Source organism: Myodes glareolus, chromosome 19 (genome assembly GCF_982192425.1).
Source record: "Myodes glareolus chromosome 19, mMyoGla1.1, whole genome shotgun sequence".
In the NCBI taxonomy this organism is placed as follows: domain Eukaryota; kingdom Metazoa; phylum Chordata; class Mammalia; order Rodentia; family Cricetidae; genus Myodes; species Myodes glareolus.
Window position 1 is genome coordinate 44,532,006 of NC_142044.1, and position 19,637 is coordinate 44,551,642.

At 47.5% G+C, this 19,637-nt stretch overlaps 1 protein-coding gene across 2 annotated transcripts; it reads left to right on the forward strand.

Moving 5' to 3' along the window:
- The first annotated feature begins 3,592 nt into the window (after positions 1–3,592).
- Positions 3,593–8,632, forward strand: Smim45 (small integral membrane protein 45). Of its 2 annotated transcripts, none has more exons than XM_048445056.3 (2): positions 3,593–3,920; positions 7,562–8,632. In XM_048445056.3, the coding sequence occupies exon 2, from the start codon at positions 7,576–7,578 to the stop codon at positions 7,780–7,782; it is 207 nt and encodes a 68-aa protein (XP_048301013.2). In that variant the 5' UTR covers positions 3,593–3,920; positions 7,562–7,575; the 3' UTR covers positions 7,783–8,632. The 2 variants fall into 2 exon arrangements, with proteins under 2 accessions (XP_048301013.2, XP_085534595.1); XM_085678469.2 differs by lacking the exon at positions 3,593–3,920 and adding an exon at positions 6,219–6,809.
- Positions 8,633–19,637: the final 11,005 nt, after the last annotated feature.

Here is a 19,637-nt window from a genome sequence, read left to right on the forward strand (position 1 = left end):
AGGCCTGCGATGGGAGGAGACAAGGGTGACACCATGTTTAATTTTAATTTTTAAATTAAAAAAATTATTCTTTGGTAATTTCATACATAAGTACAATGTATTTAGATAATATCCCCCACACTGATTCCACCTCCTCTTTTACCCAGACCTGACCCCACATCCCAATTCTAATTTCCTTTCCTCCTTTTTTTTTTTTTTAAATTTTTTTCTAATTTTTTTTTAATTGAGTTATATATTTTTCTCTGGTCCCCTCTCTTCCTCCTCCCTCCCTTTCTAGCCTCTTCATGATCCCCATGCTCCCAGGAGAGCTTGTCTTCCTCTACTTCCCGTGTAGATTAGAGACCCTGTGCTTATTATGACTTCTGAGAGAGCCTAAGTCTTACTCCCTGACCAACCTAAATCCTCACTGTACACTGAACTTGTCCCACTTAGAAAGAGAAGGAACTCAAAGACTTTCTGGAGCCTGCTGTTCCCCACACAGGCAGCGCATTGATTCTACAGCCTAGAGTCTCCAGGGGCCCCCCGAAAATCAGACATTAACAGGAACTATGAAGAAAAAAGTAAAGCAGGCAAAGGAGTGATGGGTGAGAGGAAGTTACTGTGGACCAAGGGCGGCCTCACTAGGAAGATACTGGAGCCGATTCCCATCTCCTAGAGGGAGAAACCAATAGCCATGCAAAGACTTTGGATCTTGGTCTGGGCTTTTCAGCGGGTTCCAGGATGAGACCCAGCTAATCAACAGGTGCCTGCCTTGGCAAGCCCAGTGCTGGGCATAGGGCACGCACAGGGCACTCAGTCTCAGGGGGTCATCAGCAAAAACAGCAGCAGGGCTAATGTGGAGAGTCACCAGGGAGCAGCTGGGAGCCCGAGCAAAGGTACAAGATAAACGTGCATTAAATGTCCCAGGGGAGCCCAAGCACACCACACTCCATTAGAGAGATAATTGCTGGCTGAGGGGCCAAAGGAGAGCTGGAACCTGTCAGTGTGGGCGTTGGGGTAGAAGATAGTTGTGTGTATGCTCTATACTATGCTGAAGGGTCAGGACTAACAGGAAGGCTAGGCCCAGGCCTCAAGGGTTTTATCTCATGAATACTTACAGAGAGAGCCAACGTCTGAGTCAACTTTTCTTTTTCCTTTCTCTTTCTTCTTCCTTCCTTCCTTCCTTCCTTCCTTCCTTCCTTCCTTCCTTCCTTCCTTTCTTCCTTTCTTGAGGCAAGATTTCTCTGTGTAGCCCTGGCTGTCCTGGAACTCACTCTGTAGACCATGCTGACCTCAAACTCACAGAGATCCTCCTGCCTCTGCTGGGATTAAAAGTGTGCACCACCATTGTCCAGCTGACATTTTTCCTGAAGACTGACTTCTGTGAGGCCCTGGTGGGATACCTATGAAAGATGGGGGAATCTGAGTGTTGAGGTCCAGAGATCTTACCCTTTAATAGAAATCACTCGGCTTTACCTCTGTTACACATGAGGTTCCCATGAAGCTTTTCTATGACTAAAAGAATCAGTGACTGTGTTAGTTTAAATAGGTATGCCCCCACCCCCAAGACTCATGTCTGAATGCTTGGCCCATAGGGAGTGGCACTATTAGGAAGTATAGTTTTGTTGGGTAGGTATGGCCTTGTTGGAGGAAGTGTGTCACCATGGAGGCGGGCTTTGAGGTCTCATTTGCTCAAGCTATGCCCAGTGTGGTACACAGTCTCTCCTGCTACCTGTGGATCCAGGTGTAGCACTCTCAGCTCCTTCTCCAGTACCATGTCTGCCTGTGTGCTGCCATGATAATGGACCAACTTCTGAAACCGTAAGGCAGCCCCAATTAGATGTTTTCCTTTATAAGAGTAGCTGCAGGGACTGGAGAGATGGCTCAGTGGTTAAGAGCGTTGATTGCTCTTCCAGAGGTCCTGAGTTCAATTCCCTGCAATCACATGGTGACGCCAAGCACCTGTAATGAGATCGGGTGCCCTCTTCTGGCCTGCAAGGGTACATGCAAGCGGAACACTGTATACATTAAAAAAAAAAGATTTGCTGTGGTCATGGTGTCTCTTCACAGCAATAGAAACCCTAACTAAGGCAGTGGCTAAAACAATACCTACAGATCACTTATCACACTTTACATATTTGTAGAGACATAATTGATGTATATGAAGCTACTATACATGCTGAGAACGGGTGATTCAAACCTTTAGTCCCAGCACTTGAGAGGAAGAGTCAGGTAGATCAAGGCCGGATGGTCTACATAGTGAGTTCCAGGATAGGCAGAGCTACATAGCAAAGTTCTCAGAAGAAAAGAAGAAGTTATTATGCAAACCAGGTTTGGTGATGCAGAGCTCACACATAACACATGAGAGGTTATAGGTTCCATATCTGGCATTAAAGAAAGAGAAACGGCCTGTGAGGTGGCCCAGCAGGTCAGGGTACGTGCTGCCTCAAACCCCATGACCTGAGTTCGATTCCTGGAGTCCATCTGGTAGAAGAGAACTGATCCATGCAAGCTGATTTCTGAGCTCCACCCCAGGCACACAACGCAATAATTAAAAAAAGAATCTATGGGTATAACAGGTGTATTTTACCCAGAAATACACTTTCCCTAGTGTACTTGAAGTTTAAAAATCCCCTGGAACCTCAACTCACTCCCCGCTAACCCACATATGTTGGGAAAGACCCACTTCACTTCAGAGCTCCCAGGTAGCATAGTGGCATGTTAGCGGACTGAGGGCCCCAAAGCCACCTCACCCAGAGCCGCCTTCCACCTCTGCGTGTCCTCAGGTTTCTGGGAACACATTCTGGGGAACTGGGTCCTCCATGCATCTTCTATACCTTCTGGAACCTTGGGGCTGGTCTATCCTTTTGAGACAACGGCCGTTGCTGTTCATAGAATGTGCACTGGATGAGACATCTCGCAGACCACAGGTTCTATCTAGAGCCCCGGGGAAGAATCCAGGCTTAAAGCTTGGCTCTCAAACCCCCAACCCTCGCCCGTAACTTCAAATCCATCAGCTTCACACTTCTCTGATCCTGGGCTGTTTCGTGGTCAAGCAGGACACCACCTGGCCAGCAGGAGGATTGAGTGGGGTTGCTAGTGCCTGGTGAGATAAGGCGCGTGCGTGCGTGTGTGTGTGTGTGTGTGTGTGTGTGTGTGTGTAGCTGTCAGAAGGGCCCGGAAAGCAGGCTAGTGTGCTTACCTAGAAAACTGCTCTTGTTCAACCTTGTGACCTTAGATGAATATCAAATGGGTTCATAGAAATGAAGGACAGAAAACAGTGTTTAGCCAGGAGCAAGAGATCACTCAAACAGCCCACCCTGGCCCTCAGTCTCAGTTCTGGGTCATCCCTTTATAACATGGAACCCTCATTAGCTCTGCCTGGTACTATTGGTGTGTTTTTGTCCACCTGACAGAAACCCTAGTCTGTTCTGGGTTCCCTCCTCTCTGCCTGCCATCCTTGGGACCTAGTCCCTGCTAGGTGACTCTCATCCCTCCCTGAATTCTGCCCTCCCTGTCATCTGCTGAACCACGTGTACAGCAGAGGGATCCAGAAAAGCTGGTTGCCAGGGAAACAGAGGATAAAGCCCTTGCACTGTCTGGCTGCTGATTGGCTGAGACAGGTCCCACCTCCTGCCATCCTGAATGTCGGGGTGCAGAGGGAAGGGTCTTTGACGGTAAGGAGAGGTACCAGGGTGCCAAGCCGGCTCAGGACTGTTGCCTTTTGGCCGACTCAGAGACTCCAGACCAGAGAAGCTCCTTCTCCCTTGGGAGTATTGACCTGTCCCTCCCTGCCTCTAGCTAGCACAGCGGCCACAGATGGCAGTGTCTCTGGGGACAGCAGCTGCGACTGAGTCTACAGGCCAACCCTGAGCGGCTCAGGCTGAGGCAGCACGCTCTGTGCAGAGACTGCAGACAGACCAGGCGTCTACGGGTATGAGGTGAGTCTGCAGGCATGCTGGGGACACTGAGTGTAGCTAGTGGCTTGGGGACAGGGAGCGGGGCTCTGTCACACCGTCCCAGGCAGAACCGGGGCTGAAACAGTCTTGGCTATATTCTTAGCGATTGTCTGGCAACCCTCATCCCCATCCTGCCATTGCGAGTGGGAACCCTGCAGCCTGTAGAGGGTGAGGGGTGGTCCAAGGTCATAGAGAGAGATTGTGGGTGTTTTCCCTTTCATTTGTATCAGTCCCCTGAGAAATCAGGAAAAGGGCTAGGAGTCCTCTGCTGCCCTAGAATGCATGGATTTTTGTCTAGAGTATTGGAAAGGCAGGGGACCCCCAACGTCTGCAAGTGAAATAGATAGATACCGCTTTGCCCCAGACTGTCATTTTCAGACCAAAGTTTTGTTCTGTCCTGGGGCCCCTCTCTCTCCCTCCCACCACAGCCTCCCCACCCAGCAATTCTGAATGCTTTATTTGGCTCTCCAGAAAGGACGGTGTAGGAGGGGGCTCAGCCCTGCACCGTCTCCACCTCTGCTGCTCTAAGTCCTGACTCAAGACAATGACTGCCCTTAAATAAGTCCCTCCAGAAATAGGGCACCTTTAGTTGTTGGCTGTATTTCAGAACAGCCAATGGAAAACCTGGGGAAGGGGAGAGACAGGTAGACACATGACCAGGAAGCAGCATCTCTCTCTCTCTCTGAAGGTGACAGGTCACCTGGGACTAGGGGACACAGGAGGAACTGGAGTTTAGAGGTCAGAATAATGGTGTTTCTCTTCACCTTGCTCTGGAGGTGATTCTGTCCACCTCCCTGTCCCGCTCACCACCAGAAGCCAAGGTGGCTCACGTCCTCACGCTTGGGAAGTTTCTTCCTGTCGCAGAGGACTCGAGCCTCTCAGGTCATCACTGGGAATGAGTTCTGCCACTTCTCAGTTGAGCAATCCTTTGCAAAGTGCCTTGTCTAGGTGTCTGTTTGGTCCTCTGTCTACAGACAGTGACACCCAGCCAATACGCCCTGGCTAAGCCTGTGAAAATGCTGGACTCTGCCGGGTATGCAGAAGGGGGGTCCTCAGACCATGCTTTCCTAGACCTAAGGAAGGTTTAGGGGTGAGGTAAATGGACCCTGCATCTTTCCGTCCCTGAAGAAAGCGATGGAAAGGGACTTTTGAAATATAAATGGAAGTTTGCCCAATAATTAAGAATGCAGAGAACTAAGGAAGACTAAAGCAGCCGTGAAGGTGGGGACTGCACAGCAGCAGGTGACTGGCACTGGGTTCCATGACAGTGCACAGCATGGGACTTGAGGTAGGGAGGCTGGGCGGAGCACAGATGGTGGTTGCATTTGTTTCTTTTCTATTGCTGTGACAAATACCACCAGCAAGGAAACTCGGAGAGTAAGCTGGGTTTATGGTTTCAGAGGGCCAGAGCTCATGATGGTGGAATAAAGGTGTGATGGCGGGAACAGCCGAAGGCTCCCATTTTTATCCACAAGCAGGAGGCAGAGAGAGAGAGAGAGAAGCAGAGACAGAGAGACCACGAGTGAGATAATTGGGATTAGCTTTTGAAAACTCAAAGTTCATCTCTAATGACACACCCCCTCCAACAAGGCCACACCCTCTCCAACAAGGCCACACCTCCTAATCCTTCCCAGACAGTTCCACCAACTGGGGACCAAGTGTCGTAACATAGGCGCCTGTGGGGACCATTCTTATCCAAGGCACCACCAGGACAGAGTCTAAGCAGTCTGGGTTCACATGACTTTTGTGCAATACTTTACATGTTCCCGTCCATGTTCCTGCTTTCTCCTTCTGTGGCTCATTCAAAGCAACAGTTGTCTGGCTGAGATGGCTATGTGAAGCCCTGGATTTGATCCCCAGCACTGCGTCAACCAGGCATAGTGTCAAACTCTTGTAATCCCAGCACTGGGGGGGGAGTGAAGGCAGGAGGATCAGAAGTTCAGGGTTATTGTCAACTACATAGTGAATTTGAGGCTGGACTATATGAGATCCTGTTTCAAAATTTTTTTAAATATTCATTTATTTATTATGTATACAATATTCTGTCTGTGTGTATGTCTGCAGGCCAGAAGAGGGCACCAGACCTCATTACAGATGGTTGTGAGCCACCATGTGGTTGCCGGGAATTGAACTCAGGACCTCTGGAAGAGCAGGCAATGCTCTTAACCACTGAGCTATCTCTCCAGCCCCTCAAAATTTTATTTTATTTATTTATTTATTTTTGGTTTTCGAGACAGGGTTTCTCTGTGTTGCTTTGGAGTCTGTCCTGGAACTCACTCTGTTGACCAGGCTGGCCTTGAACTCACAGAGATCCTCCTGTCTCTGCCTCCCGAGGACTGGTACCACGACCACCTAGCCATCCCCTCCCCCCTTTTTTTGAGACAGGGTTTCTCTATGTAGTCCTGGCTGTCCTGAAACTCCCTCTGTAGACCAGGCTGTCCTCAAACTCAGAGATTTGCCTACCTCTGCCTCTGGAGTGCTGGGATTATAGGTGTGCACCACCATACCACGCTAAAACCTTTCTTTTTTCCTTTCTTCTCTTTTCTTTTTTAAATGGGACTGGTGAGATGGCTCAGCAGTTGGAGTCACTTTCTGTTTTGCCTGACAACCTGAGTTTAATCTCTGGGACCCATATGGATTGATTCAACAACTGAGAATTACCTCCTACCTTCACATGTGTGCACATGCATGTGCACATGTTTGAATACATACATGAACATGCACTCGCACACACACATACATGATAAATAAAATGTTTAATTTACAATGTTCTTAGAAACTGAGGCCTATTTTTATTTCTTTTTTCAGATAAGGCAGCTGAAGGTCAGAGTATAAAAACAACATTGTAGCACCTATACACGGCAGGCATGGGTATGGGAAATCTTACATACACTGACCCACTTAGCAGCCCCAGAACCCTACCACTCAGGAGCTGTCATTCCCATTTACAGCCAAATACGCTCTGATCTTACCCAAGTTATATGGTGCTAGCGACCGTGGCCTGATAATTACAAAACTGGGCTGTGCAGGCGCTATTGATACCAGGCCGGGTGCCCTGGGGATGGGTGTTTGAACACCGTATTTTCACCAGGCCACACTTTGCCTGATATAGCTGTGGGCCCAGTCATCATTGCATGTGTGAGTGGGTGGGCGGGGTGTCAGCAAGCCACAGAAGACAGGGTTCAGCCAGGCCTCAGGGTGTGGGGAGACCAGAAGGTTCCTCCCCACCTGTCCTCTTGCAGAGAGTGCTTTGCGCACCCACAAGGATTAGTGAATGCTCACCATGACCTGTGCTGGGGTTGGACTAGTTTCCCCTTCCATCCCAGGAAGCGGCGGCCCAGACTTAGGCAACTTGTACAACGGCCCAGACTCTGGAGCCAGCGCAGCTATAAATCTTTCTTGACGAATGAGTAGGAGCTGAGTGTTCTCATGTGAAGGGGACACAGCACGGTGCCCGTGGGAAGGCTCCTGAGTCACCCTGACGTCTTGGTCAGGTGCAGTCTCCCACTACCCTAGGCAGTCGTCTCCCCATCTGTAATAAGATGCTGGAAGGTTCTCGGGTCTCTCTCAGGGTGGGTACTACCAAGGAGCCTTCTCGTGTCCTCATGATTGTGTCTTGGCAGCCAAAGCCGCCGCGATGCCGCACTTCCTGGACTGGTTCGTGCCTGTCTACCTGGTCATCTCCGTCCTCATCCTGGTGGGCTTTGGAGCTTGCATCTACTATTTCGAGCCTGGCCTGCAGGAGGCGCACAAGTGGCGCATGAAGCGCCCCCTGGTGGACCGTGATCTCCGTAAGACGCTGATGGTGCGGGACAACCTGGCTTTTGGAGGTCCAGAAGCCTGAGCCAGAGGACAACGCCTTGATCTTTCCATCCATGCATCTGTAGCCCAGTAGAGGTCCTTGCTGTTCAGGGAGGATCCTTGTGTAGAAACCAGGCACTCGAATATCTATTTTATTTGCTGCTCCGGGCTCAAAATCATGCCTTCCCTTCCTAGCTCTGGGGACAACCTCCACTGGCCCTCAGTGCCTTTAAGTGCTGTCCAGCCCTCTTCCCCTCCATCTGGAGTCAGGTATGACTGTCCCACTGAATTCCCAGTTGCTTTCAGCTCCCACCTCTGCCTCGCAGCTGTGCCGCCGGGCTGGCCTCAAAGCTGCCCCAGGAGAAGCCTTTCATCAGAATGATGCCAGCTTGGTTCAGACCAGCCCCGCCCACCTCAGTGGGCTCAGAATGAGTGATAGCGTATGGTGGGGGTGTGCAGAAGGGCAGGACTTTGGAAAGGGTGTGTGTGTGTCTGTGTCTGTGTGTGTGACAGCGGGCAGGCACTAGTAGGTGGGAAGTTATGTGTGTCAGAGAGACAGAATGGGGGCCCTGGTAGTGGTGGGCGTGGTGTGAGCTCTATGCAGCAATGCGAGGACTGTCCACAGCAGGTTCCAGCGCCTTCCCTCTGCTGGAGTCTTCCACCCTTCCCCTAGGCTGAGGTGGCCGACAGGAGCCCCTGCCCATGCTCCCTCTCTGTCCCATGCTGCACTCCCGGGACTGAGCCTAGCCTCGCCTGTCCACCCTGGAAGCTCCTCCTGTATGGAGACTTCATTACTTGACTTTGTGGCACAAATGGGCAGACTTCATCTCTCTCTTCTGCTGTGGCTTCCATCTTCATTTATTCAAATCTAATAAAGGTTTCATGGCTCCCTCTGCAGGATTGTTCTTTCTCAAAAGCAGGATCGTGCCCATCTGGGTACTTGGGAAAAACACAACAGCTTGGTGGTCCCCACGCTGGTGATGGGAACACCAAACCTCAGGAAAGGTGAGCAGAGATTCTCAGCCGACAGCATGGACCACTGTTGGTTGGAGGCAGGGGAGTGTCCTGTGAGTGCAGGAAGATGTCCAACATCTGGAATTTCTACCCAGGAGAAGCCAGCAGCATCAACTGTTTCTCCTACCAGGATAATAACAATGTTTTATTTTACATCCTCAAACTTGCCTTGCTTTGTTTAGTTTTAAACAGGGTCTCATGGAGCCCAGGTTGGCCTCAAGCTGTGCAAGCATAAGGACCTCAGTTTGGGTCCTCAGCACCCACGTAAAATCTGGGTACAGTGGCATGCATCTGTCTCCCTAGCACTGGGTGGGGGAGGTTGGGGGAGCAAGTGAATCCTGGGGGCTTTCTGGCCAGCCAACATCACTGAAATAGTTATCTCTAGATACAGTGAAAGGCCCTCTCTCAAAAACAATAAGGTAGAGAGGGTTGTTGACCTACCTGATGCTGATCTCAGGCCCCTACATGTGCTTGCATGGGTGTGCACATCTGCTGCACACACACACACACACACCATGCACACATACAAAGCAAACAAGGTGGATAGCTTCTGAGGAATGGCCCATGAGGGTGACCACCAGGTCCATGTGCACACATGTACACACACACACACACACACACACACACATACACCCCTACATAAAACTGTGCATACAAACACAAAGTAAATACTTGGATGAGCAAACACTCTTAAAGATATACAAAGCAAACAAGGTGGATAGCTTCTGAGGAATGGCCCATGAGGGTGACCACCAGGTCCATATGCACACATGTACACACACACACACACACACACACACACACACCCCTACATAATACTGTGCATACAAACACAAAGTAAATATCTGGATGATCAAACACTCTTAAAGATTTATTTTTATTTATATGTGTGTTTTGTATGTGTATGCCACATGTGTGCAGGTACCCTCAAAGGCCAGAAGAGTACATCGGGTTCCTTAGAGCTGGAGTTACAGGTGGTTGTGGGCCACCTAGTATGGATGTTGGGAGTCACACTTGAGTCCTCTGGGAGAGCTTGAGCCATCTCTCCAGCTGCAGTTAAGCAAACATGTTAACTGGAATCCCTGGAGTAGAGGACAGACTAGCAGATAAAATTAGCCAGATGGTGGTGGCGCACACCTTTAATCCCAGCACTCAGGAGGCAGAGGCAGGCGGATCTCTGGGAGTTCAAGGCCAGTCTGATCTACAAGAGCTAGTTTCAGAACAGGCACCAAAGCTACAGGGAAACCTTGTCTCAAAATAAATAAATAAATAAATAAAATTAGTTACCAAAATGCCAAACAACAGGGTCCTAAAGCAGGAGGCTGTCCAGAGCTGATTTGGTGGCCATTTCTTTTCAGGAACTGGAGGTTCCTTTGGTTGCTTTACCACATCTGGGATGTTATCTGCTCAGCGTGAACTGGTTCCCATGCATCCTGAGCAGCAGGGAGATGAGGGGCTGGATGATGCTCCCTGAAGGGATGCTTGCTCCAATGAATGGTATCCATTCATCTCCTCTGATTGATATTTAATCACGTGGCTATCTTAGCTGCAAGGGAGGCTGGGGATGCAGCCTTGAGTTGGATGACTGTGTTCTAATTAAAAAGTCCATCTAGGGCTGGGAGTGGTGGCACACACCTTTAATCCCAGCACTCAGGAGGCAGAGGCAGGTGGGTATCTGTAAGCTTCAGGGCAGCTGGGGCTACACAGGGAGAACCTGTCATAAAAAACAAAACAAAACAAAACAAAACAAAAAAAAACAAACCATATCAAACCAAACCAAAACAAACTTTAAGGAAATGGGACTGGAGAGATAGCTCATTAAGAGCACTTGTTCCACTGGCAGAGTACCTGGGTTCAGCTCCCAGCACCTACACAGTATGGCTCATAACTGTAACACCAGTTTCAGGCACTCTGACACTTTCTTCCGAACTCTGAGGGTACCAGACTTACATATGATACATATACATCCATCTAGGCAAAACATGCATAAAAGTAAAATAAATAACTCTTGAAAAAGTAAAAGCTCACCTTGAACAGGTGAAATGGCTCAGAGGGTAAAAGGTACCTACTTCCAAGCTCAACAAATTGAGTTTGATCTTCATGGTGGAAAACTGGCTCCTGCTGGTTGTCCTTGGGCCCATCTGTACCTCATCCCTGCCCCAACCTCTTGACCCCAGATTAGGCCTTGTGCCCTGTCTTGGGAGGCAGAGTGGAAAAGAAGCCACTTTCAACTTGAGACACTGGGCTGTTATTTATCCATAGACCCGACCCAGGGACAGCATGAGCTGTTTGGCAGAGCTGGTTCTAGAGTGAGACTTGATAGACACCTCAAAGCCACATTCTGGCAAAGCTTGCGTCTTCCCCTGTCTCTAAGGATGGCCTTCACTACCTTATGTCTCACTCAGCAGCTCTGAGAGATTTCCCACCATCCTTTGCACATCAAAGGAGTGGCCAGAACTGTCTCCTCACTACTGACGACTCTTCCAGGAGTAGGTGGAGATCAAACAGGACGGCTGAAAGAGAGGGACTCAGCTTTCCTGCCGTTAGAACTTCACGGTGTCACTAGGACTCTCTCTCTCCATCCCTGAGTCAATCTTTCTTTCTTTCTTTCTTTCTTTCTTTCTCTCTTTCTTTCTTTCTTTCTTTCTTTCTTTCTTTTTTTTCTTTCTTTCTTTCTTCCTCTTCCTTTTTGCATAGGTTTCAGGTCTCTATGGCTGCCAGGTGTTCTTTCCAGTTCCCAATTCCAGGCTAATACAACTTTCAGCACCTTGATGTCTTAAAAAAATTTACCAAGCTTGGCAGTAGTGTTGTTCACCTTTAATCTCAGCACTCGGGAAGCAGAGGCAGGTAGATCATTTTGAGTTCAAGGCCAGCCTAGTCTGAGGAGCAAGTTCCAAAGAAGCCAGGGCTGTGCAGAGAAACCCTGTCTTGAAAAGCAAATGAACAAACAAATTATTTACTTTAATTATATGTGTGGGCATGTTTTGCTTGCATGCATGTAATGTATGTACACCTCATGTGTGTAGGGTGTGCAGAGGCCAGGAGAGGCTGTCTTATCCCCTGAAACTGGAGTTTCAAAGGCTGTGAACCACCAGGTGGGTGCTGGGAACCAAATCTGGGTACTCTGCAAGAGCAGCAAGTGCTCTTAAGGACGGAGTCATCTCTCCAGTCCCAGCACCTTGATTTCAAAGAGCAAATCTCAGTAAGCAGTGCTCTTAGTGAGTCCCTAACCCATCACTTCCTTCCCGTGTACCCAATAACGACCCTTCTAGAAACAAAGACAAGAAAAAAAGAGGAGGAACATGAGGAGGTCACTGAAAGGTGAGAAGGTTCAGAAGATAGGCTCTTATTGACCCCTAAAGCCTGTGAGCTCTGGTTGGGGTTCTCTGATTGGCCAGACATCTCTGAACTGATCCTGTAGTTGGATGCTGATGGTGACTGAGGAAGGGGAAGGATGCTGGATGAAGGAAGGAGAGGGATGAGGTTATTATTTTACAGAGAGGAAACGAACTTGCAGAATGGAAGGATCATTTAGGGTCACCCATACTTATTGCCACTTGGGTTAGGGTCTGGAAGTCTGAGGGTGGGGTATGTGGATGGCAATCTGTAGAGTTTGGTGAACCTGCGAGTTAGGGGTCTGAGTATGTCCTGTTGGCAGGCAGGGTATGGTGGAGAGGTCAGCAGGGGACTGGGTTCTATGTGGACCTCCCAGAGGGTAGGGTTCTTCCTGTGTTTTTTTCATATCACCCCACAAAATCATGGGGGCAGTTCCGTCACTGAGAACACAGCCCCGTGTGGCCTCAGTTTTTTCTGCAATGCCAGGCCCTTGTGTATTCGGAGACTCCTTCCCTGCAGGTCAAATTTCTGACACCTGAGGCGTCAGGTTTCACAAGTCACTTGTGACATTTTTCTTTTGGTGCTAATCTAAATGGCAAGAGGTGTGAAGCCAAGGCCAGAAGCTCAGTGCAGAGCTGTTATCGGAAATCTCCAAGCAGGAACCGCGGGATGGCTTCTGGGGCAGAAAGCTGCCTCCCCAGCTTGGGTAGGAAAGGGAAGGTAACAGAGGGTAACGTGAGCTCCTCACCTTTACAAGAAAGTGAATAAGGGCTCGGGATCTCTAGAACCAGGCAGATCCTGTAGGATTCTTTTTCCTGCTTTAGAGATGGAACCTAGGGTCTGGTGCATACTAGGAAAGGTCTCTACCCCTGGACCACACCTCTGTCCTTCTGACCACCTTCCATTCTTGCTTTCATGTACCTTTTTGAAGGCAGGTACCAGAAAGAATATTATAACTCTTCATCTGTCCACCTAGTCATACCAAACTGGCCCTTTGGGAGTAGCCTGGGCTTGACCAGTTGAGCTGTGGAGGGCCTTGGGCTCCCATGTGGCCTGTAGCCAAGTCTGGTTTACTCCCAGTGTTTTGAAAAGATGCAATTGGTTGCTAGCATTTGCAAGTCAGGAGATTTCCTGTTAAAAATCTCATTTCTGACTCTCTTAGAAATAGAATTTGAGCCACTTTGGGCCTGAAGTGTGAAATTCGTGGCTATGAGCATGACTTTGCGGCAAGGAGCATGCTGACTGGGCTCCAGTCAGAGGCTCTGAAGTGGCCAAGCCCCAGAACAGCTGCCTATGTCCAATGTCCACCGCCAAGTGTTCTGCAGCCGGTGGGCTGGGGCTTCATCAAGCCTTCTGGTCTCAGACCATGATCTCTTTCCACTCTCATTGTGGGCCTGGTTACATAAATGTTTCCTCACGTCTGCTCTTTCCAGAAAGAGCCCATGAAGGTTTCAACTGATCTGCTCATGTACCCAAGAAGAAGATGCGAGTGATCCTCAACTCACGATGGTTGGACAAATCTCCAGTGTTATGACCGTTCAAAGAACATGGCACATGGGCTGGGGCGTGGGTAGCTCTGTTGCTAGAGTACTTGCCTCGTGTGCACGGAGCTTTGCATTCAATCACTATAAACTGGGCATAATGGTTTACTCCTGAAACCCCAGCACTTGAAGAGGTAGAGGAAGAGGGTCAAGAGTTCAAGGCCGAATTGGGCTATATGAAAGAGACCCTGTTTCAACAACAACAAAACAAACAAACAAAACCCCAGTGTATAGTTAGTAGAGAACATACTTTCAATTTTTCTTGCTATTGTTGTTGCTTTGGTTTTTAGAGACAAGGTCTCATCTTGTAGACTTGGCTGGCCTGGAACTCACTTTGTAGGTCAAGATGCACTCTGACTCACAGAGACCCACCTGCCTCTGCTTCCTGAGTGCTGGGCTTAAAGGCGTGCCGCCACCATCACCCAGGTAAACTCTTTCTCTTAGAGGATCTGGAGATCCTTTTCAGGTTTTATTGATTGGTTGATTGATTTTTTTTTGTGTGTGTGGTTTTTGGAGATGGGGTTTCTCTGTATAATAGTCCTGGCTGTCCTGGAACTCGCTTTATAGACTAGGCTGGCCTCAAACTCTCTGGGATCTGCCTGCCTCTGCCTTTTGAGTGCTGGGATTAAAGGTGTGTGACACCACAGCCTGGCCCTTTCCAGGTTCTTTTTTAAAACTTTGAATATTTATATTTTATTATTATTTTTAAATTTTACGTATCAATCCCAGTTCTCCTTTCTTCCCCTCACCCCGCTCCTCCCACCTTCTCCTCACCCCATCCCTCCATCTGGTCCTCAGGAAGCATATGGCCTCCCATGGGGAGTCAACAAAGTCTGTTTCATCACTGCGTTGCCGCCTGACTAAGGCCCTCCCTGCTGTGTCTAGGCTAAGCAAGGTATCTCTCTATAGGAAATGGGCTCCAAACAGCCAGTCCAGGTATTAGGGATAGATCCTGGACCCACCGCTAGTGGCCTCATAAACTGCCCAATCCACCCACTGTCACCTTCATTCAGGGGGTCTAGTTCGGTCCTGTGCAGATTCTGCCCGTCAATCCTGAGTCAGTGAATTCCCACTAACTCGGGTTAGTTGTTTCTGTGGGTTTCCTTGTTATGGTCTTGACCACTTTGCTCATATTATCACTCCTCTGTCTTGGACTGAACTCCGGGAGCTTGGCCTAGGGGTTAGCTGTGGATCTCTGCATCTGTTTCCATCAGTTACTGGATGAAGGCTTGACAGTTACGGTAGTCCTCAATCCGATTACAGGGGAAGGCCAGTTCAGCTCCCCTCCCCCCATTGCTTGGAGTTTTAGCTGGGGTCATCCTTGTGTATTCTTGGAAATTTCCCTAGCGCCGAGTCTCTTGCTAATCCCATAATGGTTCCTTCTATCAAGATATGTCTTTCCTTGCTCTCCCTTTCTGTCCTCCCAACTTGACCTTCCTGATCCTTTCTGTTCTTCTCCCTGCTTCCCTTCCCTCCTCCCTTCTCCCCTTCCCCTTCCCCCTCCCTCCCATGCTCCCAATTTATTCAGAAGATCTTTCTGCTTCCCCTTCCTAGGCAGATCTATGTATGTTTCTCTTAGGGTTCTCTTGGTTACCTGGCTTCTCTGGGATTGTGGACAGTAGTCTGGTTATCCTTTGCTTTATGTCTAATATCCACTAATGAGTGAGAACACACCATGTTCATCTTTCTGGGTCTGGGTTACCTCACTCAGGATGCTTTTTCTTAGTTCTGTCCATCTGTCTGCAATTTTTTTTTTTTTTTTTTTTTTTTTTTTTTTTTTTTTTTGCTGAGTAGTACTCCATTGTGTAAATGTACCACATTTTCTTTATCCATTCTTCGGTTGAGGAGCATCTAGGTTGTTTCTAGGTTCTGGCTATTACAAATAGTGCTGCTATGAACATAGTTGAACAAATGTTCTTATGGTATGAGTGTGGATCCTTTAGGTATAAGCCCACTAGTAGAGGTATTGCTGGGTCTTGGTAGATTGATTCCCAATTTTCTGAACAATTACCATACTGATTTCCAAAATGGCTGTACAAGCCTGCTCTCCCACCAGCAGTGAAGGAGTGTTCCCCTTACTCCACATCCTCTCCAGCATAGGCTGTCATCAATGTTTTTGATCTTAGTCATTCTGATAGGTGTAAGATGGTATCTAAGAGTTGCTTTGATTTGCATTTCCCTGATGATTTTGACAAATTCCTTAAATGTCTTTTGGCCATTTGAATTTCTTCTGTTGAGAATTCTCTGTTTAGATCCGGACCCCATTTTAAAATTGGATTATTTGATATTTTGGTATTAAGTTTCTTGAGTTCTTTCTATATTTTGGAGACCAGACCTCTGTCAAGTATGGGGTTGGTGAAGATCTTTTCCTATTCTGTAGGCTGTCATTTTGTCTTGTTGACCATGTCCTTTGCTTCACAGAAACTTTTCAGTTTTAGGAGGTCCCATTTATTAATTATTACTTTCAGTGTCTGTGCTACTGTTGATATATTTAGGAAGTGGTCTCCTGTGCTGATATGTTAAAGGCTACTTCCCCCTTTCTCTTCTATGAGGTTCAGTGTGGTTGGATTTATATTGAGGTCTTTGATTCATTTGGACTTGAGTTTTGTGCATGGTGATAGGTATGGATCTATTTGCATTCTTCTACATGTTGATATCTAGCTATGCCAGCACCATTTGCTGTAGATGCTTTCTTTTTTTTCCACTGTCTATTTTTAGTTTCTTTTTTTTTTGGTCAAAAATCAAGTGTTCATAGGTGTGTGGATTAATATCAGGGTCTTCAATTTGATTCCATTGGTCTACCTGTCTATTTTTATGCCAATATCAAACTATTATCATTACTGTAGCTCTATAATAGAGCTTGAAGTCAGGGATGCTGATGCTCCCAAAGTTCCTTTGTTGTACAGAATTGTTTTGAATATTCTGGGTTGTTTTGCCTTTTTTTTCTACATGAAGTTGAACATTGTTCTTTTGAGGTCTGTGAAGAATTTTGCTAGAATTTTGATGGAAATTGTACTGAATCTGTAGATTGATTGCTTTGAGAAAGATTGACATTTTTACTATGTTAATCCTATCTATCCAAGAGCAATGGAGATATTTCCATTTTCTGATATCTTCTTTAATTTTGTTATTCAAAGACTTAAAGTTCTTGTGTATAGGTCTTTCACTTGTTTGGCTAAAGTTACCCCAAGATACTTTATGTTGTTTGTGAAGCGTGATATTTCTCTGATTTCTTTCTCAGCCCATTTATCATCTGTATAGAGGAGGGCTACTGATTTTTTTTTGAGTTAATAGTAAATCCTATCATATTACTGAAGGTTTTAATCAGTTGTAAGAGTTCTCTGGAAGAATTTTTGGGGTCACATATGTAAACTATCATATCATCAACAAATAGTGAAAGGCTGACTTCTTTTCCAATTGTATCCCCTTGATCTCTTTTTGTTGTCTTATCGCTATAGCTAGAACTTTGAGTACTATGTTGAATAGATACAGAGAGAATGGACAGCCTTTTCTTGTTCCTGATTTTAGTGGAATCATTTTCTTTGAGTTTCTCTCCATTTAGTTTCATGTTGGCTGTTGGCTTGCTGTATATTGCCTTCATTATGTTTAGTATCCCTACTCTCTTCAAGACCTTTGTCATGAAGGGATGTTGGATTTTGTCAAAGGCTTTTTCAGCATCTAATGAAATGATCATGTGGTTTTTTTTCTTTCCATTTGTTTATAGGGTGGATTACATCTCCCCAGGTTTTAAGTGGAAGTCTCTCTCCCTTTAAGGCCTGCCATGCTGCGTCTCCCACCCTGGTAATGCTCTCTTACTTCAAGGTCTGGTCATTCGGCCTCTACGGTGATGAGGCTCTCTCCTAATGAAGTTCATTCTGGAGAGTCACCACTCTTAATAAATCCATCTTTCTTTGTTATCACAAGCTATGTGACATCACTTGTATCTCATGAGAGACTCAATATGATGTCACCTGTTCATATGTCATGAAGCATTTGTCTTGAAAAACCTTTCTCTGCTATAATAGTTATTATTGTCCTTGAGTTTCCTGACGGCCAGAGGGAAAAGAGAAACACAGAAGTCTTCTTCTTCTTTATACAACGGAGGGAGTGACTCTTCACGAAAGGTGTGTTTTCTGCCTCTAAACGGTGCAAAGATCTGTTCTTGCTGAGATAGCAAGCAGCAGAGCCAGCTGTACCCTCAGCATTTCTTACGGGGTGAGGAGGTGTGCTGACCTCCAGCCACAGGCCAGGACTGGTAGAGGCAGTTTTTCCATTCGCCTGGGCATGACAACAGGAAAACCAACAAAACTGGGGACTGAAGTGTCATACATAGCCTTAGACAAGTTTTCAGAATCCACAGAGCATTTCTGTGTGCCAGGCAGATGAGTCAGGCCAGCTGCATGTCCCTTACCAGCACGTGACCCTTGACTCGCTCATGCCACGCTCTCTGTGGACACTGTTTATTTTCTTCCTTCCTTTCTTTCTCTCTTCCATTTTATTTTATTTTATTTTTTGAGACAGGTTTTCTCTTTGTAGCCCTGGATATCCTGGAACATGCTCTGTAGACCAGGCTGGCCTCGAACTCACAGAGATCCATATGCCTCCGTCTTCCAAATGCTGGGATTAAAGGTATGTGCCACCACCACCCGGTCAGAGGGTAGCTTTTCAAATACAGCTTAGATCCAGGAGGAAATCTGATAAACTTCCAGTTGCCACCTCCTTGTGACCCACCATCAACTTACTCTTGCCCTATTTGTATGTGATTTATTGATGTCATAGAGAAGTGTCTTGTCATGGTGGCCAGTAAGTAGGCCTGGTGTTCAAGCAGGGACCCCGGAGGCTTGCCAGGGGCTGCCATCTGCTCAGAGACCAAGATTACAGGAGATTTTTCAGCTGCTTTAGGAGGTTTTGCAGAGTTCCCAGAGCTGGCAGGGCGCGTCAGGGTGGGTGTGTCTGGGCTCAGCCCAGAGCGAGAGGACAGGGCATGAGGCTGTGCAGAGTCCCGAGTGGGAATGGATGCAATGTTCAGATTCCAGCTGAGAGGGCAGGACAGGCTTCTCTTTGTTCCTCCCCCACTGTTCTCCACTGTGCCTGAGCTCAAGGACTGCAAGAGGCCAAAAGAGCAGTTTAGAGAGAAAAGCGGAGGCTGTTAGCATCCCCAAAAGGTGACCACGGGAGTCGGACACGGTGGCGCACGTCTTTAAGCCCAGCACTCAGGAGGCAGAGGCAGGTGGATTTCTGAGTTTAGGGCCAGCCTGGTCTACAGAACAAATCCCAGAACAACAGACAGGGCTACACAGAGAAATCCTGTCTTGAAAAACAAAAACAGCTAGGCGGTGGTGGCACTCCCCTTTAATCCTAGCACTCGGGAGGCAGAGGCAGAGGCAGGTGGATTTCTGTGAGTTTGAGGGTGGCCAGCATGGATTGCAGAGCAAGTTTCAGGACAGGCTCCAAAGCTATACAAAGAAACCCTGTCTCCAAAAACAAACAAACAAAAAAGAAAGAGAGAACAACAGGTCAAACAACAACAACAATAACAGCAACAAGAAGACAGCCATAGGGGGAAATGTTTGCTGCATAAGATGAGTTGGCTTCCCAACACCCACATCAAATTAAGGTGTATCTATAATTCCTGCACTAGGAAAGTAGAAAAAGGAGGTTCTTGGGAGTTCATGGGGCAGGCACCCCAGCTAAATCAGCAAGCTCCACGTTCATTGACAGACTCTGTCTCAAAAAATAGGATGGAGGGTGGTTGAGGAAGACGTTCGACATTGACCTCTGACTTCTACACGCAGGCACACATCTGTGCAAGCACAACCTATTCATATGTACACACATGTGAACAGGGTCACACATACGGTGGCCACAGTGGCAATTAACAATCTTTTCAGAGGACCCAGGTAGGCAGACCTTCTCCCTCTTGCCCTGTAAAGTGGGAACATAAAAATGAAGTATGGAGATCTGAGTGTCTCGCCAACGCCTCACTGTGTGACTGCGGCAAGTCCAT